At 42.5% G+C, this 25,465-nt stretch overlaps 1 protein-coding gene across 9 annotated transcripts in view; it reads left to right on the top strand.

Annotated features, from left to right (window-relative positions):
• Nucleotides 1–25,465, top strand: part of UBE3B (ubiquitin protein ligase E3B) — a 342,871-nt gene that overhangs the window by 146,233 nt on the left and 171,173 nt on the right. For all 9 annotated transcript variants that reach the window (XM_069214750.1, XM_069214746.1, XM_069214747.1 and 6 more), the window contains 3 exons: nt 9,706–9,877; nt 12,025–12,143; nt 12,880–12,994. In XM_069214750.1, coding sequence (XP_069070851.1) covers nt 9,706–9,877; nt 12,025–12,143; nt 12,880–12,994 — 406 coding nt within the window. The remainder of the gene's footprint in view (nt 1–9,705; nt 9,878–12,024; nt 12,144–12,879; nt 12,995–25,465) is intronic.

The following is a 25,465-nucleotide window of genomic DNA, read 5'->3' as shown; positions in this document are numbered from 1 at the left end:
GTGCTGAGTGAGGGGTCCCTAGGGTGGCATAAGACATGATGCAGCCCTTAGAGACCTTCCCTGGCATCCGGGCCCTTGGCACCAGGGGTACCAGTTACAAGGGACTTACCTTAGCGCCTGGGTTGTGCCAATTGTGGAGACAATGGTACATTTTAGGTGAAAGAACACTGGTGCTGGGGCCTGGTTAGCAGGGTCCCAGCACACTTCTCAGTCAAGTCAGCATCAGTATCAGGCAAAAAGTGGGGGGTAATTGCAACAGGGAGCCATTTCCTTACAGGGAGGGTTTAGACAGCAACCCTCAGAGCCATCCACCTACCAAGCAAAACCCACTTACCAGTCTCAGTACCAGAGAGGAGGGGTTCGTGGTTCATACAGGGGACTGTACCCAAGAGCAAGGGGAAAATTTCAGCCTGCCAAGCAGACCCCTAGTAACAAGCAGTGACTTCAATGTCACACTCCCCCAACACACATCACCAGTGGGGGGAAGATTAACAAAATACCACAAGATTTGGTCAGACATTACCACGGACACATGGGTACTGCATAGAGTTCACACAATTCCCTCCAGATGTTCCCCCAAGGACGCACAAACTGTCAGCACAACATCTAGACCTACTACAAATAGAGGTGCAACCACTACTAACAAAACAAGCCATAGAACTAGTACCCCACCATCAAAAAGGAACAGGGGTTTACTCCCTATATTTCCTTATTCCCAAAAAAGACAAAACACTAAGACCAATTCTAGATCTCAGGACGTTAAATCTCTTCATCAAATCAGATCATCTCCACATGGTCACACTACAAGACGTAGTTCCCTTACTAAAACAGGGAGAACACATGGCAACACTGGATCTAAAGGATGCATATTTACACATACCCATTCATCCATCCCACAGGAAGTACCTCAGATTTGTAATACAGGGCAACCATTACCAATTCAAAGTATTGCCCTTCGGGATAACAACAGCACCCAGAGTATTCACAAAATGCCTAGCTGTAGTAGCAGCTCATATAAGAAGACATCACATGCACGTATTCCCGTATCTAGACGATTGGCTAATAAAAGCCAACACTCAACACCGGTGTCAAAGTCACGCGCAATATGTAATAGATACTCTACACAAACTAGGGTTTTCTATAAATTACCAAAAATCTCACTTGCAACCATCCCAAATACAACAATACTTGGGAGCCACACTCAACACGCAAAAAGCAATTGCCACTCCAAGTCCACAAAGAGTTAATTCGTTTCAAAATATAAGGTCAAGCAAACAACCAAACCAACAATACACGGTCAGGTTTGTAATGAAACTACTAGGCATGATGTCCTCATGCATCGCTATTGTCCCAAACGCACGGCTACACATGCGACCCTTACAACAGTGCCTAGCAAAACAATGGACGCAGGCACAGGGTCCACTTCAAGATCTAGTGTTGATAGACCGCCAAACACACTCTTCGCTTCAATGGTGGAACCCTGTAAATTTAAACAAATTGCGGCCATTTCAAGACCCAGTGCCTCACGCCATTATCACAACAGACGCTTTCATGATTGGGTGGGGAGCACACCTCAACAATCACAGTATACAATGTCAGTGGGACAATCAACAAAAACAACTTCACATAAATCTCTTAGAACTACTAGCAGTCTTTCTAGCACCTAAAGCTTTTCAACCCCTTCTAGTCCACAAACACATTCTTGTCAAAACAGACAATATGACAACAATGTACTATATAAACAAACAGGGGGGGGGGGGACACTTGTCACAACTGTGCCTCCTAGCATGAAAAATTTGGCATTGGGCACTTCACAACAACATTCGCCTGATAGCACAATATATACCGGGCATTCACAATCAGTTACCCGACAATCTCAGTCGAGATCACCAGCAAACTCACGAGTGGGAAATACATCCCCAGATTCTACAAGATTACTTCTACCACTGGGGGACACCAGTCATAGATCTGTTTGCAACAAAACAAAACGCAAAATGCCAAAGCTTCGCATCCAGGTACCCACACCCTCATCCAAGGGCAATGCTCTATGGATCAGTTGGTCAGGGATATTTGCTTACGCTTTCCCCCCTCTCCCACTCATTCCTTTCCTAGTCAACAAACTGAGTCAAAACAAACTCAAACTAATACTCATGGCACCAACGTGGGCTCGCCAAACCGTGGTACACCACACTTTTGGACTTCTCAGTAGTACCTCACATCAAACTCCCAAACAGACCAGATCTGTTAACACAACACAAAAAACAGATCAGACCCCTCAATCCAGCATCGCTCAACCTAGCAATCTGGCTCCTGAAGTCTTAGAATTTGGCTATCTAAACCTTTCAAATGAGTGTATGGAAGTCATAAACAGGCAAGAAAACCAACAACAAGGCATTGTTATGCTAATAAATGGAAAAGGTTTGTTTTCTACTGCCAAGCAAACCAAATCACACCGTTAGAGGCCTCCATACAAAACCTTGTGAGTTATTTACTACACCTACAAAAAGCAAATCTCGCTTATTCTTCCATCAAAATTCATTTTACCGCAATCTCTGCTTACCTGCAGATTAAACAAACAAAGTCACTTTTTAGAATCCCAGTTATTAAAGCCTTTATGGAAGGACTAAAAAGAATCATACCTCCAAGAAGCCCACCAGTACCCTTGTGGAATCTTAATATTGTACTTACACAACTCATGGGCCCACCTTTTGAACCCATGCATGCTTGCCAAATCCAATTCTTAACTTGGAAGGTAGCTTTTCTAATAGCCATCACTTCACTACGAAGAGTTCGCGAAATACAGGCGTTTACTATAGAAGAACCTTTTATATAAATACACAAGCATTAGGCTGTTCTCCGCACAAATCCCAAATTTTTACCAAAAGTCATTTCACCATTTCATCTAAACCAAACAGTAGAGCTTCCAGTCTTCTTCCCTCAACCAGACTCGGTAGCAGAATGAGCACTGCATACATTAGACATTAAAAGAGCGCTAATGTACTACATAGACAGGACAATATCATTTTGTAAAACTAAGCAATTGTTCGTTGCTTTCCAAAAACCCCATGCTGGTAACCCTATGTCCAAACAGGGCATAGCCAGATGGATAGTCAAATGCATTCAGACCTGTTACCTCAAAGCTAAAAGGGACTTACCCATTACACCAAGGGCACACTCCACTAGAAAGAAAGGAGCAACAATGGCCTTTTTAGGTAATATACCAATGACAGAGATTTGTAAAGCAGCCACTTGGTCTACCCCTCATACCTTTACTAAACATTACTGTGTAGATGTGTTAGCAACACAACAAGCCACAGTAGGACAGGCTGTATTAAGAACATTATTTCAAACAACTTCAACTCCTACAGGCTGACCACCACTTTCGGGAGGATTACTGCTTTGTAGTCTATGCACAGCATGTGTATCTGCAGCTACACATGCCATCGAACTAAAAATGTCACTTACCCAGTGTACATCTGTTCGTGGCATGTTGCGCTGCAGATTCACATGTGCCCTCCCACCTCCCCGGGAGCCTGTAGCCATTTAAGTTGCATTTAAATTGTATACATGTAAATGAATGTTCCTTTACCACAAATTATGTACATACATATCTATTCCATTACATGGACATCTTTAGTATCCTCATTCTACCTCTCCTCCCTCACCCTATGCCGGGAAAACAATCTAAGATGGAGTCGATGCCCATGCGTAATTGAGCCGAAAGGGAGGAGTAACTCGGTCCCGTGACTCGAAAAGACTTCTTCAAAGAAAAACAACTTGTAACACTCCGAGCCCAACACTAGATGGCAGGAACAGTGCACAGCATGTGAATCTGCAGCGCAACATGCCACGAACAGATGTACACTGGGTAAGTGACATTTTCCTTATATATACTTATCAATCAGGATCAGTTTTTTTTTGTTTTTAGGAGTTTGCTTTGTGTTACAAAGAATTGGCCAATATTAGACACAAATTCTTTTTTGAAACACTTGCCTACATTTTGCATTGTTTTTGAAGGAGAGTAGAAAAAGTTAGCAAACATTGTTTAACCCTCATTATGTACAGTACGTAATGTTTTTAAAAGTTTGAATAGGCTAAGCTCGCTGTAGGAAAGTGCCCCTTTTTGGCATGGTTACCCCCAACCACACCCCCCCCACCCACACACACACACTTTTTGCGTGATATTGATGCTGACTTGACTGAGAGTGTGCTGGGATCCTGCTAAACAGGCCCCAGAACCAGTGTTCTTTCCCCAAAACTGTACCATTGTTCCCACAATTGGCACACCCCTGGCACACAGTTAAGTCCCTTGTAAATGGTACCCATGGTGCCAAGGGCCCTGTGGCCAGGGAAGGTGCCCAAGGGCTGCAGCATGTATTATGCCACCCTGTGGGACCCCTCACCAAGCACATGCCTTTGCAGCTTTTGTGTCCTGGTGGGAGAAAAAGGCAAAGTCGATGTGGACCTCTTAGTGTGCCACGCCCAAAAACCACTGCCTGTGGCATTGGTAAGTCACCCCTCCAGCAGGCCTTACAGCCCTAAGGTACGGTGCACTATACCACAGATGAGGACATATCTGCATTAGCAATATGACCCTACAGTGTTTAAGTCCATTCTTAGACATTGTAAGTGCAGGCTGGCCATATAAAGTATGTGGGATGGGAGTTTGTCATTACGAACTCCACAACTCCATGATGGCTTCACTAAAGTCTCGGAAATGTGGTATCAAACTTCCCAGCATATAAACCCACAGTGATGCTAGTGTTGGATTTATTGAAAAATGCACCCAGAGAGCATCTTAGAGATGCCCCTTGTATTTTAGCCAAACGTCTGGTGCAGGACTTACCAGTCTGTGCCAGCCTGCCATTTCAAAATGAGTTTCTGACCACATGGGGTGAGAACCCTTGTGATCTCTGTGGCCAGAAACAAAGCCTGCACTAGGTGGAGGTGCTTCACACCTCCCCCCCTCAGGAACTGTAACAGCTGGCAGTGATACTCAAAGTCTTAGGCCTCTTGTTACAGAGGTCCAGGGCACTCCAGCTAGTGGAGATGTTCCCCTCTCCCCCCGGACAAAGCCCCACCATTGGCGGCAAGTCCGGAGGGAAAATTAGGGAAAACAAGGAGGAGTGACCACTTTAGCTGGGACCACCTCTAAGGTGTCTAGAGCTGAAGTGACCCCTCCTTGCAAAATCCTCCATCTTGGTTTGGAGGAGAGGGACCAATAGGGTTAGGTCTTTGTCCCCCTCCCCAAAGGGAGTGGACACCGGAAGGGTGTAGTCACCCTCCGGAACAGTAGCCATTGGCTTCTGACCCCTGTAAAACCTCTAAATCCAGGATTTAAGGGCCTCTTGAACCTGGCTCATCAGATTCCTGGCGACCTCAAGAAGAAGAAGGACTGCTATGCTGACCCCTAGCACAGAAGACTGAAGACTCCAACTGACTGGGCCCCAGCTCTACAGGCCTGTCTCCAGCTTCTGAAGCACTGCTACAAAAAGGCAATGCATCCTGCAGGACCATCGACCTCTTAAGAGCCTCAAGAGGACTGTCTGCACCCCAAATGACCAAGCTCTCCTGTGGACAGCGGCCCTGTCCAGAAGGAACACCAGCAAAGGACTTCAGAACCGCCCCTGGATTCGTGTGTCCTGCCCACTCTGCACCCGACGCCCACGGCCGGTGTCCAGGTGGCCCAACCGACTAGAGCTGGTCCCCAGGTGATTCTGACCGAGTATCCACCCTGGGTTCACCCCTCCTGTCCAACAGGACGAGGCCTGCATCCTGAATCCAGAGGACCGCTCTGCCTGCGAGAGAACCAGACGAAGATTCCCGTTGCCAAAAGGTATCTCTGCCCCCGCAGCCCCCTGGCCTTGGGAAATCCGACTTCTGGTGCCGCAGTGTCCAGCAGGTGGCCCTCCTCCTTGTCCAGCCTTTGGTTTTCTGGAACCGACCACCTGTACTTTATGACCCCTGCGGTCCCTCTGAGGGAAAGCATTGGGAGCCTGATGCTGTGTTTGCATACTGCACCTGGCCGCCCCTGCACCACTGAGGGTGTGTGTATGGTGCTGACCTGTGAGCCCCTCCGGTGCTCCTCTAAACCCTCCAGGTCTGCCCTCCGAAGACGCGGGTACCTACCTGCAAGCAGGCCTGACTCCAAGTGCCCCCAGTCTCCATAGGAGCCCATGTTAAATCTACCTCAACTTTTACCTCTGCACCCTGCCGACCCCGTGTTGCTGGTGGTGGGTGTTTGGGGTTAACTTGAACCCCAACCTGTGGACTTCTAACCCACAGAGACTGGAATTGTAAGTCCTTTTACTTACCTTGATACTGTGCTAACTTTTCTTCCCCCAGAACTGTTTTTGAAAACTGCACTGTCAACTTTTAAAACAGATTATTGCTATTTATTCGAAAACTGTTTAACTTGCTAAATTGAAACAAAGTGGTATTGATACATATGTTGGATACGTACTTGCAAAAGTACTTACCTGCAACTTGAATCTTGTGGTTCTACAAATAAAGTAACAAAATATATTTTTGCTAATATAAAAACAATTGGCCTGGAGTTAGTCATTGAGTGTATGCCTAATTTATTGCCTGTGTGGGTACAACAAATGCTTTCCACTACCCTCTCAAAAGCCTAATTGCTCGACCACAGTACTACAAAGGAGATCATTAGTATTATCTACTTTAGCCTCTGTTAAGCCTCTGGGGAACCCCTGGACTTTGTGCACACTCTGGGCCTAATTATGACCCTGGCAGTCTTCAGACCGCCAGGTCTGCAGTGGCTGTCTGACCGCCGCCAAAGCTGTTATCTGACCACTTTGGCGGTGGTCAGACCGCCACATTATGACTGTAGTGGTTCCCCCACGGTTGGACCACCAGCACCGCCAGTTTCCCTCCAATGGAGGGACTGGTGGTGCTGGGGGTCCTAATCTGCCATGGCAGAGCTGCATGCAGCGCTGCTCGGGGATTAGGAGCCCCCTCTCCGCCAGCTTTTACATGTCTGTTATGCCGACAGTGAAAAACGCGACAGGTGCTGTTGCACCCTACACACCCGTCAATGTTGTGGGCTGTTCCCCGCTGGGCCAGCGGGGCACTGGTGGCAACCTGACTTGTGGGTGTTTCGTGGGCGGCTTTTTCACCCGCCAAACTCAAAATGACCCCCTAAATCTCATTTTGGTATAGTATATACAGAGCCAGCGTACTAACATTTCTTGATAAAAAGACACTTGCGGTCTAGAAAATTCTACCAGTTGTGTACTATATTTGGCAGAGATTACCTGGAACCCTATAGAACCACACCTACGTTGTGTCTTTTGGGCTTTATAAATAAGGCTAAGAGGACTAAGTATGTCATCAAATGTAAATACCTGACTCTTGTCCATTTTGAGTGGCAAATAGCCATGAAGCTGAAGTTAGCAAATGCTCTCGAGGTGGGAGAATGGCTGCCGGAGACAAGAGGAGTTTGGCGGCTACCAAAACTGACCAACTGATAGAGCTACAAAAATGAAAGAGGGTCAACACTGTGGAAACTATTTGAGATATCTGTTAGCCCTGGGGGTCATATCAGACACGAGACTGCCTGAAATAAGCGGAAGACAATATAGGACCATGATAGTGCGTATGACTAATTTGACCAACACAAATTTCGGAGTAGTCAAATAAAATAGGGATGATTAACCCTCACCTGGTGGCACCCCCTGCAGGAAGGGACAGGAAATCTATGCAGACCCACTTCTTTGACAGATACAATCAGTGCACAGTACAAAGGGCTTGATTCTCTGCTATTGAAAACCTATAAAATATGTTATTGGGAAGTGAAACCGGTCTTTCCCTTGCTTTCTTTGGAGGCCTTCAAATTGATTCTGTACTTAGAATAGTTTGAGACTTTTTTGGACTCCTATCAAGCATGTCTTTAGAATTGATTGTTCTTTAACCTTGCACTTAAAATATTTTAAAGACCTTCTCCGCTTTCCCTAGAGAGCAGACTCCATGTTAGTCTGTTTATGTACTCTGTACTTTGAATATTTAAGGAGACTTTCCTCTGGGCTTTCTAGAGGCAGGCTTCATGGTAAACTCTGCTGATTTATCAGAGACTTTCTTTTTCTTTAGAGGCAATCTTTACGACTTTATATTTAGAATATAATACTATTGATTGATGCCGAATCAGTATGGGTAACCATTTACTTTTTGCCTTCAGTAATGATTTCTAAATTTGAAATAAACCATCATGGTTTATATTTGAATCTTGTCGCATGTGGATTTTCCTGTGTGGATTTCCTGTGTGGTTTTCATGTAATTCAGTGCCTTGGGTCCTCATCTTTTGAGACTCACATGGCCCTGATCCGTCTTATCAGCACTTTTAATGGTAAAAAAAGCTAACATTACTAATGACTTATGTACTCATGCTGAGATAAGTGATGATGCATACATGTAAGATACACAGCGATGGACCTGAGAGGTGAAACAAAACGACTAAAGTTATAAGCAGAGGTGGGGCTATGGTCAGTTGGTTCATAATGTCACTGGAATGTGTATTGGTTAAGTGTGAACATTTTAATATATACAATGTATTAAAAAAAACACATAAATAGCAATTTAAAAAACATTGAACACTAGTTTTAATGGTTTAGTTTTAGAACAGTTTTTGTTAGTTTAGGAGGTATATCTTAGTTTTGATTGTGTCGATGGTTTAAGTGTGCATCTTTAAATTTTTACTTTTTAATGAGTTGCACTTTGCAAGTAAAAACTTTCTAAAACCTTTCTAGCATTCCTAAAAAGTTTAAATTGGTATTTGAACTACTTAACCCGTTCTTGCAACTGTGAATTAAACTCTCTTCCAAGTTCCAGAATTGAGTTTTCTTGCAACTGTGAATTAAACTCTCTTCCAAGTTCCAGAATTGAGTTTTTTGAGGTTCTAAAACTATTTTAAGTGGTTTTAAATTGTTGTAAAGCAGTCACAAATAATATTTTCTTTAACGTAAAATTAGGTAAATTGTACATATTGCTTTAGGTTATCATTGTTAATGAAATACTACTAAAACATTTAGCATATGTACTGTTTTTTTATTTTCTCACAAAATTGAAAGGTTAGTTCTAATCCAGTGAGGGTTTTTATGATGTTCGCGAACAATCAAAATAAGTTGAACTTATTTTAAAGATTTGTAAAAGACTTTTGGCTCAATAAAGGTTGTTTAGAATTTTTCAACAGATGTTATAGTTAATTTGAACATTATTAAATTGTGTTTGTCTTTTATAGTTTGGTATTTGAAATTTGAATGTCTAAAATATTTAAAACATTGTGTGTGAGTCTTAAGAGTTTGAAATAGCTAATTAAAATAATTAAGACTCCCTAGAGTAAACATTTGAACAGATCCAAAGTTTTTCTTAAAAATATAGAATTTGTTCTTTGAAATCAGTGTTGATTTCTGAAAATCTTCATAAACTATTTCATAAACTTGCCCCTTATCTTTAAATTAATGGTTTAAACCAAAAAAATATTGAAATGAAAACAAACATAGAACCTGACAAATATGTGTGTGGATTGTGTTTATCAAGGTGGTTTCCCTTGGACGTTTTGGCCACAATTTTTGCAACCGGTGTCAATATAAGTATGCATTTTTCTGGAAAACAGATCTTTCTCATTTTTCCTTTTGTATAGAGTTTGTCCAACTTCCACTCAGTGTTTGGCTTTTTCTCTCCTGTTTCCAGGCCTTACACACCTTGATGACTTACTGCCAAAATTGTGGGCATTTATTTGTGAGCTGGGACCCCATGGTGGATTAAAGCTTTTCATTGAGTGCTTAAGCAATGACACAGAGGAATCCCAGAGGCTGTTAGCCATGCTGATGCTGTTTTGCGACTGTTCCCGTCACCTCATTACGTAGGTATTCTTACAAAAGATGATTTCTTTAGTTAATAATCGTTTCAGAAACATTTCAGAAAAAAACATATTGGTGTCACTGTGCAGTTTCTGGAATACGCTTACAAAATAGAATACAAATAGTTCAAAACCATTAAGATGAATATATTTTAGCCACTTTTGGGGGTGTTAATTTAACAAGGCAAAATAGGCATGAATTACTGACTCACTGAACAATTTATGCCATTGTATCACACATACTCCCTTGGGGTCTCTTGCCATGATGATGGGCCTCTGTGACTTACCATACCATTCATGAGCTTTCATCTTCATGTTAGCAGGCTCATGGATTATCTCAAGGCAGGATCTCTTATCATCAAATATGTTCATTATTTTTATTTTAATAAGGACACATAGGGCCTGATTCAGAACTCAGAGGACAGGTTACCCCATCACAACGGTGGCAGATATCCCTTTAGCCAATATCCAAATCCTATTGTATCCTATGGGATTTAGATTTCGGCAGACGTGATATCACTCAAAGTTGTGACAGAGTATTCCATCCACCAAGTTCTAAATCAGGCCCTTAGTCTAATTTCAGTGAGGCAGGGGCATCATAATTAAAACCCCCATAGTATTTGGCAATAGTCAGTATGTAAAATTCTCTCTCATTAGCAGACAATAATTTGATCTCAAGGATACTGCATAGACAACGAAAATCAAAATCTCAGCAACTTTATGTCCACACCTTTGTCGTCTGTTATATTTCCTTGCTCTTTAAGTGCAATAAAGTAGCTACAAGACATCATGGCGGTGCAACATAAAACACCAATAGTAAATACAAAATAAAGTAATCTGATGTGAAGCAAAACAAATTTTAGTGGTACTTCTTTGCAGCAGATACAGAGGTACAGGTGGAGACTTCAGTCTGGTGATATGGCATCATTGCAGAAGCCTAGTCTTCCATCGTGGCTGCAATCTGTCACTATTCCAGTTCCTTGGTCAAGGTTCTCTTTCTTTATGCCTTAAAAATGTTCATCATTGTCATCTGAAAGAAAAGAGGTTGAATGCTGATAATGTCAACTGATGTTTCCCTTTTTTCAAATACAAGTATTGAGGGTCACAAACTTGACACTGCTGTCAAAGAGGCCTTTCTGCTGATAACAGTACTGGGGGTGACCATGAGTGGTTGAACTGAGACTGCACAGACTTCTTTTGCTCCCTTCTTGAGCCAGAATTCATGGGAAAGGTAGTTAGCATTTTCTACAAAATACTGCTTAGCTTTTTCAGTATGCAAGTATCAATTAAACTAATCAGAGTGCACGTTTTCACTAAAAGCAGTGCTTCAGTGGGAAAATAACCTGTAGTGCCTGCTCCATGAAGCTCTAGTATAGGTCTGGAAAATGTAAAGATATTTGCTAAATTGTCATCATGGAACAGTAAGGACAGTGTGGATTATTTTATTGAAATGTGTAATCAAAAGAAGATCTCTGTTTTTTGATCATACTTACATACGTCAGAACACCCCACGTGCTTTAGTAGTGGTGTTAATACTGGTTGGTATATGTAATGGTGGAAAATCCTTCAGCTTTTCTTCTGATAACACTGCCATCAAAAATATTACTACTACTGGAGAACTTCTCCTGAATATTAGAGAATTTGTCTTGACAATTGTAGATGAACCCCATTTATTTTTTCAGTTAATTTAGCATTCTGGGTTGGTAAGCTAGATAACAAATTTATGGCTCTGCTTCACAGAGGTTTGAAGCATTCTTTGTCAGTGTCTGTAAACTGTTCTAAATTCTTCCCTGTTGGCTAAAGTCCCTAATGAGGTTTGTAAATATTACTTTACAGTTGACAGATGCATGCACTGTTGTTCTCATCCCAAATCATTGTTTGAGATGTACAGCTTCTTACCTTGTGTTACTTTTTCTCTCGAGGTCACCTTCACTTTGAAGTTTCTAACTGCTTTTTACTTAAACTTTTAGTTCTACATAACACCCATAGCTTCTGTTTATCTGACAAACCAAACCTATATGACAGTAAAGAATGTAATATAACATATCAGTGGCTTTCTTTTGTGAGCTCTTGTTGAAAAGATTACTCTTTTGGTGAAGTGAAATAAGATGCAACATAAAGCATAATACCAGTTAACCATTGTTTTTTAGGATTCTTGATGACATAGAGGTATATGAAGAGCAGATCTCCTTCAAACTTGAAGAACTTGTCACTATCTCCTCTTTTTTGAATTCCTTTGTATTTAAAATGATCTGGGATGGAATTCTAGGTGAGTTTTTACTGAATGCGTACATTGAAATGAACCATAAACCGAAGCACATAAGACTGTTTTAGTATCTCACCATGTTATACAAGTTTTTTTGAATATGTGTAGATATTTTTAGTTTAATGGGTATTGGCCTGTCATGAGCTATGGCATGAAAATGTTTGAATATATTTAAAGAATTATATTCTTGTCACAGACGTACTTCTCCAGCAAATCAAAGCATCTTAATCCAGGCATAAACTTTCATCTGACATCTCCCTCATATATTATTTTCATCTAGGAGGAGATGCTTAGCTATTACAAAGCTCTAACCAAAGAGCTGCTGAGTTCTGTATTTTCCTACCAGGGATTTCAGCTTGTCTCCATTGTACAGAAACGCTCTGAAAATTGAGGCAGTGATCATCCTTAGACATTATTAAATATTACATTCATTTAAATAATGATCCTGACTGTTACTGGTTGCCACACTATGAAAGCCTTTGGAACATCTCAGTTCAGCTGGCCTTAGATGTTCTTTATTGTATCGAAGATAAGCTTGTTAGAGTGCCTTCCCATCTCCATGTTTTTATGACACAGGTTGGAGGTATATTATTGGGTAAATGTAATATCCAAGCCAGCACAATATTTTAGATGGCTACCTCAACACCCATTTCTTATGCTGTTGCTTAAGGTTCTCTAAGATTGTATTTGTGCCTGCATAGGCAATCTGAGTAAATACCTTTCTTCATTTTGCTTGTAGAAAACGCAAGAAAAGAGACACAAGAGCTGTTCCATTCTGTCCATGGCTGGTTGATGGTCCTTTATGAAAGAGACTGTCGGCGACGCTTTGCTCCTGATGACCATTGGTTGCGGAAGTATGTGCTTTGTTCTTTTGCATGAAAAGTGTAATATTTCACAGATATAGTTCTGCAACGGTGTGAAGCTTATCGGTTGTAGCATATCTGTCATGCCAATAACAGGTACAATATTGGATTGTAGATCTATACTGCAGTGTCAAATGGAACTAAATGTTGCTGCGTTTCTTCTAGAAAATAATTTCCCTTTTTCATTACTTTATTGGGTAGTACATGCTCCATACAGAATGTATTTAAGTTTCAGGTTACCAGTTTCATGAAATATGTCCATGCTGTAAATCTCATCCAGGAACAGGAACAATATACACAGTTTTGTATTCTTTATTTTATTGCAAAGGAGGAAACGGAGAAAGAAGACGTAAGAGCTGTTTCCCTCCTTATTTGGACTTATGAAACTGTCAGTTATTTAGCTGTTTCCCACCTTATGGGGACTGAGGACACTGTCAATTATTCAGCCATCCCCAGAGCACAAAGGAAACTGCCTTGAAGAGGTTCACTTAGGTGGTCAATAAACATAAGAATATGAAACACTCTTTAAGGGTTATAATGAGATCCAGAGGTTATTGGAATAAAGTTCAATCAAATCTGAGTAGCCTGCAAAACACCATACTTGTTGCAACTGATAAGGGGCTTTGTTGGCATAAGGGGTTGAAAAGCAATGATGTTTGTAGATGATCTGTACCCCATATAGGTGGTTGTAACAATGATCTTGGGTAAATACTTCTTAGCTGAGCCTAAATGGAGGATGGTTGTTTGCAAAGTATTTCCTATATCACCCATTTCATCAGTGAAGCGATCATTATTGGCAATGCCAAAGAAAACATAAAAATGATTGACTCATTCCTCAGTCCTGAAATGTTAACAGTATGGTAGAATAAGTTGCTTTTCTAGGAACCACACAATAAAGATCAAGAATCTGTAAATAGACCTGGATCAATAAAACCATTTCATAACTGAAATTGCTCTAGTAAAATTAAATCATGCCTCATGGAGACTACTCTCTCCACATTGACTGGTCATTGTATGAGGAAAAGTGACCTACCCAAAAGGCTGCACCAAATTAGGTCAATAGGGTAGAATGACTTAGCCTTCCAGACACATGATGCTGGATAGGTTGGTGTAGTGGAAAAAGTGCAGGGTTGTCACAATTCGTATGATATTGGCTGACACAGCAATTCTATAAGACTTGTATTATCTGGGGAGGAGATTAAAAGTTAACTAATGTGGTTCTATATCAGTGGCCCTCTTTCTGATATGTTGTCAGGTTCACATAACGAGAACCTAATGCACAGAAAAAGAGATGTTCAGAGCCAACATAATTTCCTCAAGAAATTTAGCTCCAATCAATGTCAATTTATTGTTCAGTCAATTAAAGCCATTACAAGAAAGCTCAATAAATAATATTTGCATTAAAATGTGGTCACATTAAAATAACATGTAAAAAAAATAAACTTGTGCAATACTGTTAAGGGGCAGTTTGTGTTTGTCTCTGTTTTCATCAGGAGATACTTAGTCTTCGTGCACCATGCTGGCGGCCCCCACTGACAGGGCTAGCTGCCGCCTGAGTGTTGTAACATATTTTGCGCATCTAGCCAAGACCCAAGCCGCCAAGTGTGAGATGCAGATATTGATTGTCCCCATGTGAGAACACGCCCCCAAGGCCAAAGCTACGGGTATAATTAACTGTCCCCCTATAAGCGGCTAAAGTGGGACAGCAGCAAAGGTGTAGCCAACTTTCGTGTTGGTAGGAGCAGAGTCTGCAGGCTCCTTTGTCCCTGTATACAGGCCAGGAAGGATTAAAGTCCTTGATTGGCAAGACTAATGTTCGCATATAACGAATCTGGTGTCGAGTTCCCTCGTTTATTGATTCTAAGAGATATGGCTGAGGAGCCCCGATCAAATAGGAGTCGTTTAACACTAGTGTTGCTGATGGTGATTTTGCTGACAATAGATCATGCTCCCTTGAGATTTCCTTTGCTCTTCTGTTAATTGTTTCTTTCCAAGCCATGACTGTCACAGTGTCTGCCAGCTGGATGGAATCACCCATTTCGAAGGTCTTCTGTGCTTTACTTAACTGCGTATGGCATGAGTTGCCAGGAGTTTTAAAAATGGTTCTCAAGTAATGTTTTAATGAAAGCATGTTGACATTCCTGAGCCTGATGTAGTATTCCAGGATGGCTGCTTGGCAGTCTAACTGCTGCGACACGAGGCCCCGTTCCAATCTGAGCCTAGAGCGGCAGGTGTACTTTGGTTGTTTGAAGATTCTTAAGTATACCCTACAGTGGGCTTGTTCTAAGGTGACTTCTAAAGATCCTGGAAATGCCAGGTTACCATATTGCAAAGCGGAAAGTAGGGTTGCCTTTTTTACCCTCAGTATTGGGGCTGCTGAAGCGCTTCTTGGTTGATTGCTCTTTTGGGAGATTCTGTATGAGATGGCAGTGGCTTTATGTCTGATAGCGCTTTTTTGTCTCCCTGCCACCTTATGTATGGTGAACCACACGCCAAGGTAGTTATATTTCCTGGCTGTGCAGATGGTCTGGCGTCCGAGCTGCCGGATTATAATCTTTTTGTTCTTGTACCTTCGAATGTGAGGACTTTTGTTTTTTCCTGGTTTACTTGAAGCTGGTTGGCTATGTTGAAAGTGTCCAGGGTGTTTAGTGCTCGCTGTAGGCTGGTTTTTGTGCAGTCCATTATCACAATGTCATCAGCGTATTGGATGATTTGGAATTTTGTGGGGCCGATCTTTGGTAGGACCAGACTGCTAGCCTGCAGGTGTTTCTTTAGGTCTGCTGTGTACAAGTTAAACAGCAGTGGGGCCAGGACGCAACCCTGCTTTAGGCCTATGTTGGTTTCTATTTGCCAAAACATTGTGCCTGCTCCTGTTGAAACTCTGACCCATGTGTGAGTGTACATTGAGCTGATAGCTTTTAAGAGTTGTGTGGGAATGCCCCTTGTTGACAGCTTTCTCCAAAGGGTTTCACGGTCCACCCTGTTGAAGGCCACACTGTAATCTACGAAGAAGAAGAATAGCAGCCAGTGATTGGTATTAGCTGCTTGCTGCTGCAAGTATGAGAGTGCCACAATGTTGTCCACTTTTGAGGACCCAGGCCTGAAGCCAGATTGGAAGAACTGCAGGATTTGACACTTCTGAGCCCATGCTTCCAGTTCACAAGCGAGCATACATTTTCGACTCCACGTCCAGGAGAGCTGTTAATCGATAGTTTGATGCTATTGAGCGGTCTCCCTTTTTGTAGATTGGACAGAGTATAGATCCTCTCCAGGAGTCTGGGACTGTGGCCAGCTGATGTGCGCTGTTAAAGAGCTGAGACAGCCTCTCTGCTAGTCCAATGGAGAGCATTTGACATGGAGGCTAGTAAGCTATTTGGTCCTGGGGCGCCATCCTTCCTAATGATCTTCATAGCGTTCTCTATCATGCTAAGGGGAAGTGGTTCAGCTCTGCGCCTTTTGCCTCGCCAGGAGTAACTGGCTGATCAGCTTCGCTCTCTAGGTGTTCTACCATTGAGAAGGGTGTTTCACTGTGAGGGGGGATGTGTGCTGGGTCTTTTTGAGCCTATTGCTGGTCGTGCTCGGTTTCAGTTGGATGGCCGTGTACAAGTATGAAACTTCAGAGACCCAAGCAGCCTCTGCAACACCATTCTTCCTAGACATGTAGCCGTTCCTTAACTTGTTTAAATGCTCCCAGAAATGGGCATGATTTGGGTCCTTTAGAAGCTGGAATAGGGTTTCCCATTCTTTTTGGTCTTTTGCCACCTTGCGTTCCCATATTTGTTTCTTGCAAGATCTTCTAATATTTGTTATGTGAGCTGCTGTGTCATGTGTGGGCTTTTGTTTGTGCCTGCGTAGAGCTCTACGAAATGCCCGTATTGCCTTGAGCAAATTTTTATCCATTTGTAATGTTGCACTTCTCAGGGCAGGGCGAGGTGGATAAGCACCTGATGGCATGCCATGGAGCAAAGAGATAATATCGTCCACTGACTTCTCCCACCATTCGAGGTTCAGGCTAGGCTCCTGAGGCTGAGTTTTTAGCCATTAAGCTATTTTGGTTGAATGCTCTAGTCTCCGTTTAATTCTTCTTACCAAGTGTACCTTTTCTGTGCCTGTTGATGTCCCTACCACAGTGTTCAATCCTGCTGCCTGAACTTTTAAGTCTATGGTACATTTTAGCGGGTTATAGTCGCTCTATGCCCTTTCTGTGACTTCAAAGTGGCTAAATCTCTAAGTAAGCTTTTCTAAGAGTTGAATGTAGTCAAAAGTTGAGCCTGCCTTGAAAGTTGGAGGAAAGGGGCAGCCTTTCAGTTTATTCACGCACTACTGGTGGGTTGAAGTTAATTTGAAAGGGGTTAGGACATTTTGTAAGAGTTGACTGCCTCTGTCCCGGGAAGTGTCCTCTAGTTGGGCATCTAGCCCACTTACATTGAAGTCTCCCAACACAACTATTTCATGGCCGGGGTGACTAAAGATGACAGATTCCAGGTTCTCCAGGAGTTCGAGGATTGACACTACCTTTGATTTTTTTCGAGGCGTTTATGTAGCAGTAATCGGTATCAAATCTAACTTTTCCCGATCAATGTTCACACTGCTAATGGAAATTACTTGGGCCATTTTGCTGTTGATTATCAGCTCAGAGGCTGCCAAACAGACTGGGTGCTTAATGAAGGTGAATAAGCCACTAGAGGGCCGCCCGAAAATACTTGGGCGAGTGGCTGGCTGGCAGATCTCGTAATAGCCTAACAAATGAGATGGAGCGCATTCCCAGGTTTCTTGCATGCAGATCATGTCATTAGAGTTTGAATAGAACCTTGCTTCGCTGGATCTAGCAATGGAACCCGCCACGTTCCATAACTAGATTGACAGGGATTTAGATGAGCGCAAAGGATTGAGCTCTACGCCCCGCGTAGTGCTGGGACCTGTACCTTGATCCTTCCCAGTCCCTCTGCTTATTTTGTGAGAGTGAGTGTGTGGCCGTGCTGACCTCTCTTCTGTTTTGTGAGCAGACTATGGGTATAGCCTGTGGGGCCTCCGTTATGGGGGACCAGTGATTCCTACACCCTGCTTGAGATTCTTAAGACTGTTTTTGGTCTGACCCTGGGGACAGTGTGTAATAGAGCTAACAGATATTTGTCAGGCGGGGGATGTATAGTTCAGTTACCCCAATCTGCAAAGGACTCCTTTGCAGCCCAAACTGCAGTCCTCTGAGCTGCGCTTTTCAAGGTTGTTTTTGTAACTTCTTTGCTTACGTTTAGGAAGGGTGGCTCAAACGTGAGCCAGTCCATGTCTTCCGAAGTGATGTTTCTGAGGGCTGGCTCTTGAGTGAAGAGCCCGTAGTAGGTTCCTCCTGTTTAAGATATCTATAAGTCCTTTTGAGGTGTAGCAAGAAATTAAAGTAAGTTCCAGAGAGTCCTCTTCTACTGGTTTTGGAGTGGTGTATCTAACGGGCAGTGGGACCTGTCTAGCCCTCACCCAGATGCTTGGAGCTCTAGTCCGAGGGGAGCTCCAATCTCTTTTTCATTTTTTTGCTCTTTTTTGGGTTCAGGTTTTCTTTGGGGTGCAGTGACTCAGATAACAGATGTTAGCACAGCGGACTGACTTTCACCAGAAGCTGCATACAAAAAATATCTACTTTAAGAGCCTGACAAGTAGCCTTACATATATTGACAAAATCAGAAAGATAGATGGTCCAAGAAACTCCAAGTTTCTCTGTGCGGAGGCCAGGACAAAACCCAGGGCTTATCCTATTTCAGACTAGTGTTACCCAGAGCAGAACACTGGGAAAATGTTAGAGGAGAATACAATTTTTTTTACATCAGAAGGAGGGTGCTAATAACAGGGAGTCCGACAATGGTGAGTTCACAAGATTTCCTGCCTATTAATATCACGTTATTTCCTTTTCTTTACTGTGATTAAAGGAGATCACTTACCAATGATAGACAATATTCTTCTTCTTGGAGATATTCAAGATCAAACAGAAAACTGTAAAACAGATTTTACATCAAGCAGGAAAAACATGTTCGTTATAGACACCTGTAAGCATCTGTTCATGGCACGTAGTGCTGTAGATTCACATGCACCCTCCCTTCTCCCCGGACACCTGTGGCTGTTGTAGTTTTGTTATGTATTTATATTTAGCATGGTTACCATTACTTACACATACTTTACACTCCTTTTGCACCCATCTGCGGGAAAACAATTTAGCAGCATAGTCGAAGCCCCTGCTCAATATCACCAAGAGGAGGAGTCACTCGACCTTGTGACTCAAAAGGCTTCTTTAAAGAAAAACAACTTGCACTACTCTGAAGCCAACACTGGATGGCAGGAAGTATGCAGATCATGTGAATCTACAGCAGTACATGCCAAGAACAGATGCTTAAAAGATAAGTAACATATTCCTTATTATAAAGGGTAGCGAGTGAGGTGGAAGGGGATAGAGAGGTTTTTTTGTGTGTGTCTCGGTTATCATTTCAGAGGTCCAATTCTGAGAAAGTAGTTCTTACACACATTTTCTGTTTCACATGTGTGTTATAATGGTGACACACTGTGGAGGTCATTATGACCCCGGCGGACGGCGTTAATATGGAGAAAAGTACTGCCAACAGGCTGTCTGTACTTTTCTGCATATCAAGACATTGGCGGCTTGGCTACAGCCAAACCACCAGTGTACCACACTGTCCGCCATGGTTTTAACGACCGCCGGGCTGAAGACTTCAGTCTCCAGCCCGGCGGCCATCACTTGCCCGCCTGCAGGATTATGACCCGCCTACCGCCATGATTTACGTGGCAACCTTACCTCCACGAAAACCCTGGCGGTCTGATAGGTTCTTCCCCACCACCTCCGCCTCCCCTGGTTTCTCCCCCACTCCCTCCCCAGATCCCCCCACTACATACACGCACCATCATGCACATACGAACACACGCATACACACACCCATACCCACGTTCATCCACGTATACATACATCCATTCACACACATTGACAAACATAAAAGCACACGCGCATTCACACAACACAACATGCACACACACATACACACACACATCCATACATGCATGCACATACAACAGGCATCACACACCCGCATACACGCACGCACAGACATACACACACACCCACACACAACACCCCCACTCCCTTCCCCTGTCGGAACACCCGACTTACCTTATGTCAGGGGGTCCTCCGGCAGGAGACGGGACGGGGCGCTGGTGCCAGCAGCAGCGTCCACCAGCAGAACACTGCCAGGCCGTATCACGGGTCATGATACGGTCTGAGGTGGTCTACTGGCGTGGGGCTGCTGCTCGCAGCAGCCCCACCTTATCGCCCTTCACCGGCATGGCCACAGCCTTCTGGCAGAAATCTGGCTGTGATCATAATCCAGCTGATGGCTGGTAGCCGCGGCGACAGTCTTTTGGCGGCCGTCGCCAGGGCGGTAGGCGGTTTTTACCGCCATTATCATAATGAGGGCCAAAATGTGTTACACGCATACATTAGAAACACCGCCCCTACCTGTGTGTATTACCGGCATACATTACAATGCAAGTCAGGTGTATTTTTCAGTTGTATTTTGTTTTAATTATGTATGTTTCTCTTCAACATACTTAAATAGTTTTATAATGTTTTGCAGGTGAGTTCCCCTTTATTGTTTCTACATTGTATACAATATTTTCTTTTTTGTTTTTGTTTTTGTTTTTGGGACTATATTTTGCACAGATTCTGTACAGGAGATCTCCCTCTTCACTTTCACCTCCACCACAGTTTTTACACATCTCATCTGATTTTACTTAACTTATCATAAGTCCCACCTGCCATTCTCTTACTTGTGTGATTTTAGATGGGTCATATTTTTTACTGCTTGGTAGTAGAGAATGGGGTATATTCACTTGGAGAGAGGTGAAATAGCTGGTTTTCTATCTGATTTGGGGCATGGGATCAGAGGCAAGGCAGCATCCTGCTTTGTAATGGTTGGATGCTTGTCCAGAAGGTCAGTTGAGTGCTTGTTTTGAGAAGCAAAGAATAAGCACTATGATAAAGTGAACAGTTTTTGTTACAAAATGCTTCTTTTTATGGCTTACACCACATAACTATTTACAGTATAACTAGTGTAGCAGGTTGCTATGTGTCACACTTGATCAGTGGTTACCTGCAATAAGAGTATTTGTGTGCAGGTATAGCATGTTGGCTCTGGGAGGGTGTTTGATTGCAGTGTATTCATATTCAGTTTGCACGTCTATGTTGATTTCAGAACGGAAGACTGAATGCTATCATAAGTCTAAACTTTTGGTACATTTTTGGTTGTGCGGAAGAATAATGTCTGTCAAGTGATATGAGTCTGAGCAGTGTGATTGTCTGGGTCGTATGCAAAGATGTATCCATAAATGTAAAAGTTTCCCACTTTGAACCATACCTCTAACGGCACAGAGCAAGAAAAGTGACCATGCCCAGGCCTCCTTTGTAGAGTTCTCAAAATCCTTAAATCTGTCTATCCATACATTCACCTTTATATATACACCTAACCCATCCTTCGATACTTTCACAAATCATTGCTTCTCCCTTACATCTAACCGTTTATCCTAAAACCCTTTTTCCATTTTCTTCTTTCTTTCCACTCTTTCTTTCACACTTACTGCCTTTCACTTTGTATCTTTTTTCTTATTTCCATCTTTTCATTCTCTCTTCTCACCGCCTTTCTTCATCTTATCTACTCATATTTTGTCTTTACTCCACGTCTCAAATTTCCTTTCTTCTGTCTCTCCCACTCACCCAACTATTTGCCTCTTTCTGTCCTTTATTAACCATTTCTATTACGACTCATTTTGAACTCATCGCCTCATCATGTAGCTCTTCCATGGTATTACTGTTTGTTATTTGTGAAATTGTGGCAGGAGAACCACGCAGAAGAGGACAATAAAAAAATAACACTTTAATGGGATTCTTCTTACCACCCATCGGGCCACTGGAAGCTCCCATCTTTAGCTGTCAGTGGAGCTTCATGACGCCACAGCACGTGTGCATAGCTACATTGTGTTATATTGCATCAGTGAGGTTTTGTGTTAATAAATCCTCTTTACTATATAGTTGAGAATGTGTAGTATTAGTTTATGTGGTGTATTAGCTGAATATAACTGACAGTCAGCTTACAACACCTTTGATCCGATCCTAGAAGCACTAATGGGAACTGTAGAGTGTGTTTGTGTGGGTGTGTCAAGTTTGTGATTCCAGAATGGAAGACCAAATGCTACCATCAGTCTGGACTTTTGGTACGTTGTTGGTTGTGTGGAGGAATGATGTCTGTTTAGGAATATTTGAGTCTGAGCAGTGTTATTGTCTGTGTCGTGTGCAAAGATGTAGCCATAAATGTAAAATGTCCCCAATATGAAGCATATCTCTGCTGTCACAGAGCAAAAAAAAGTGACCATGCCCAGACCTCCCTTGTAGAGTTCCCTTCACCTTTATATATATTATCAATCCATCCATCCTTTCACCTTTCCTTCCACACATGATACATTCTTCGATCCTTTCACAAGTCACTCTTTCTCCCTTCCATCTAACTGTTTATCTTTACATCCTTTTTCTACTTTTTTGCTCCCACTTTTTTGCTCTTTCCTTCCACTCTCTTTAACTCTTACTGCTGTTCACCCTTTGCACCATTTTTTCTTTCTTCTGTTTTCACTTTCCCTTCTCACTGCCTTTCTTCATATTATTATCTACTCATATTGTGTCTTTACTCCTCTTCTCAAATTTCCATTCTTCCTACTGTCTCTCCCACTTGCCCAACTATTTGCTTCTCTCCGTCCTTTTATCCCCATTTTTTACAAATGTTTTTTTTTTCAATCTTAACTGCTCTAGACTCATTTGGCATTCATCACCCCTATCACGCAACTCTTCTGTGGTATTACTGCGTATTATTTGTGAACGTTGGGCCGGAAAACCACACAGAAGAGAACAAAAATGAACTAATACTTGGGATTCAATTTACCAACCCATTGGGCCACTGGAAACTCCCATCTTTAACTACGAGAGTGTAGATTCATTACTTCACAGCACATGTGCATAACTGCAAGAGTGGAAATTCATGACACCAGATCACTTGTGCATACTACATTGTGTTATGTTGCGTCAGTTTGGCTTTGGATTGATAAATTCTCTTTAGTATATAGTTGAGAATGTGTAGGGTTAGTTTATTTGATGTGTTAGCTGAATAGAACTGACAGTCGGCTTACAACTTCTATGGACTGATCTTAGAAGCACTAATGGGGAACTGCAAAGTGTAAAAGGAGGTGTGAGACATAAGCAGATTTAAAGAGCCTTTCTTATTTGTATATGTTATGTCGGTATTTACCATCAGAAGGCGTAGCATGGTATTCTCTGTTAATGGGGATGGTTAATAGTGCAGTGCTTGAGCTGGAGCACCTTTTGGCCCCGCCAGCCATTTCCCATTGTTGGCTGGCTAACAGTATTAAATCATCACGCTACCGGCAGTGAAGAGTAATAGATGACAATTGGCCTATTGTTGTAACTTGTGGCCTTAAGGTTCATAAACTCATGTTGAGTCTGCTGAGTTACATTAGGATGTCATAGTGCCCAGGCATAAAATTTAGCCCTGAGGACATCATCCACAAATGGAATGCGTGGCTGCTCTTGTGCTATGATCTTGGTGTTAGGACAGAGACTTGATAAAGAGTCAAATTTTATTACTGTTATTCTGAAGATATATCGGGAAAGGCAGCTCCAGAGTTTGGAGGTTTGTATGGAGAAGCAACTTGCACCCAAACATGTGTTACAGGGAGAAGATGCTTGGAAGCTGATTGGAGGAGGTATTAGATTAATTTAATCTGTATAGCTCCTATCTTATTCTATAGATTTCCCTGAGCCTTATGCAGAGTACCTTGAGATTGATGCTGCATGCCGCGAAGAACCAGTGGTGAACATGTGCAGTGCTGGGTCATTTCATTTACTTAGCCTAGAGGTAGCAGGGGCCTTAGTGCTGTGAACTCCTTCCAGTACATGAGCCAAAGGGCCTAGTTAGAGTCCCTCAGTGAAGTCAAGTAGATACAGAGAATTCTTTTTTTTTAAACTCCGGTATGGGAATATCTGCTTTAAAACCCTTAGATGGATACTTTTACTGTGGGGTCATTTGAGGGAGGCTATGGTATACCGCAATCCATGCATATTCCCAGGTAATGTACTAGTTTGGATGTGAGCTCGAAGATACAAAACGGGAGTGGCCATAGATGTGCAACAGTTTCAAGGATATATTGAGAGTTTTCTTTGTCATATTTTACTTTAGATTAAGGTGACTTTGGGGCATCCATGTACTTTGTGACTCTCATAGGTGTTTCTGGTGACTGTGGGCCATTCACTGTTGTACTTTGTGTCTTGCACAGGTATTTTTGGTATAAATGTTGCTAGTAAATGTGAGTGATTAGATAAGGGTTGCCATGGATGGGAGGTAATTATTTAACAAAAGAGTGAACATTGCAGAGTCCTGTGGTATTCCATAGGATAGCTGAAGAGTTAGGAAGCATGGAAGATGAGGCACTGATTTGGTTCTTTCACTGAGGAAAACTGTCTGAGATGACTGAGTCCATTCTGTGGATTTGTTGTGGATCACACTGTGATGTAGGCATTTAATTAGGCTGGCGCGATTGATGCTGTTGAATGGTGCAGAGTATATCAGGAGGAATAGACTTCCAGCTCCACCACTATGGACTTGTAGTTTTAGGGCCTATTAGTTAGAGGGTGAGGCACGTTATGTGCTGCTCTTTGATTTCAAGGACACTTGGTTTAGGTCTAGTAGATTTTAAGATTATACGGTTACATTACATTGCAGAATGGGCATTCTAGTGGGTTTGTGGTGGAAGGGGTTGTTGAAGGTGGATGTGTGCTTCTTTCAGGCTTCAACATTTAGCATGCCTTCTAGATAAGTTTGTTTCCAACTTCATGGGAATTATGATGTGTTCTAGACGTGTTAAAGACTAACGAATAGACTGTTTATGTGCAGTGCTAGAGTGAATGTGTTTTTGTGTAATTAGTGTTGGAAACGCTCATCAATGTAAGCTTGTATATCGTGTTTATTTATGTTGTGTAGTCTTAAGTGATTTGCTGGGGTATCAACTCTGGCTCTGACACACTTGTTTCATTTTTGCTAGCTGCTGATATTCTCCACTTTTTCACGTGTTTAAAGAGTTCACCTGTGGGCAGAATTATTGGGGTAATTTGTTTAAATAGGGGACTATTTTTACATCAAATAATGTAAAATGTTACATGGCCGTCACCTGCACTCCCTTCTCAGTGTGTATGTCAGTCAGTGGCCGACACTGGGTAGGTAAATAAAGGCCCCTCTGGTGCACCCCACCAAAGGGTGTCCTTTATGATTTTTTAACATCACCATTCTCGAGAAAGAGCTTCTCTAGCAATCTGCCCCCCCACCCGAGCACTGATTCTAACAGGAGGGATAT

Source organism: Pleurodeles waltl, chromosome 11 (genome assembly GCF_031143425.1).
Source record: "Pleurodeles waltl isolate 20211129_DDA chromosome 11, aPleWal1.hap1.20221129, whole genome shotgun sequence".
NCBI classification, from domain to species: Eukaryota; Metazoa; Chordata; class Amphibia; order Caudata; family Salamandridae; genus Pleurodeles; species Pleurodeles waltl.
The sequence above is the reverse complement of the archived record's forward strand: the minus strand, read 5'-3'. Positions and strand labels throughout refer to the sequence as shown.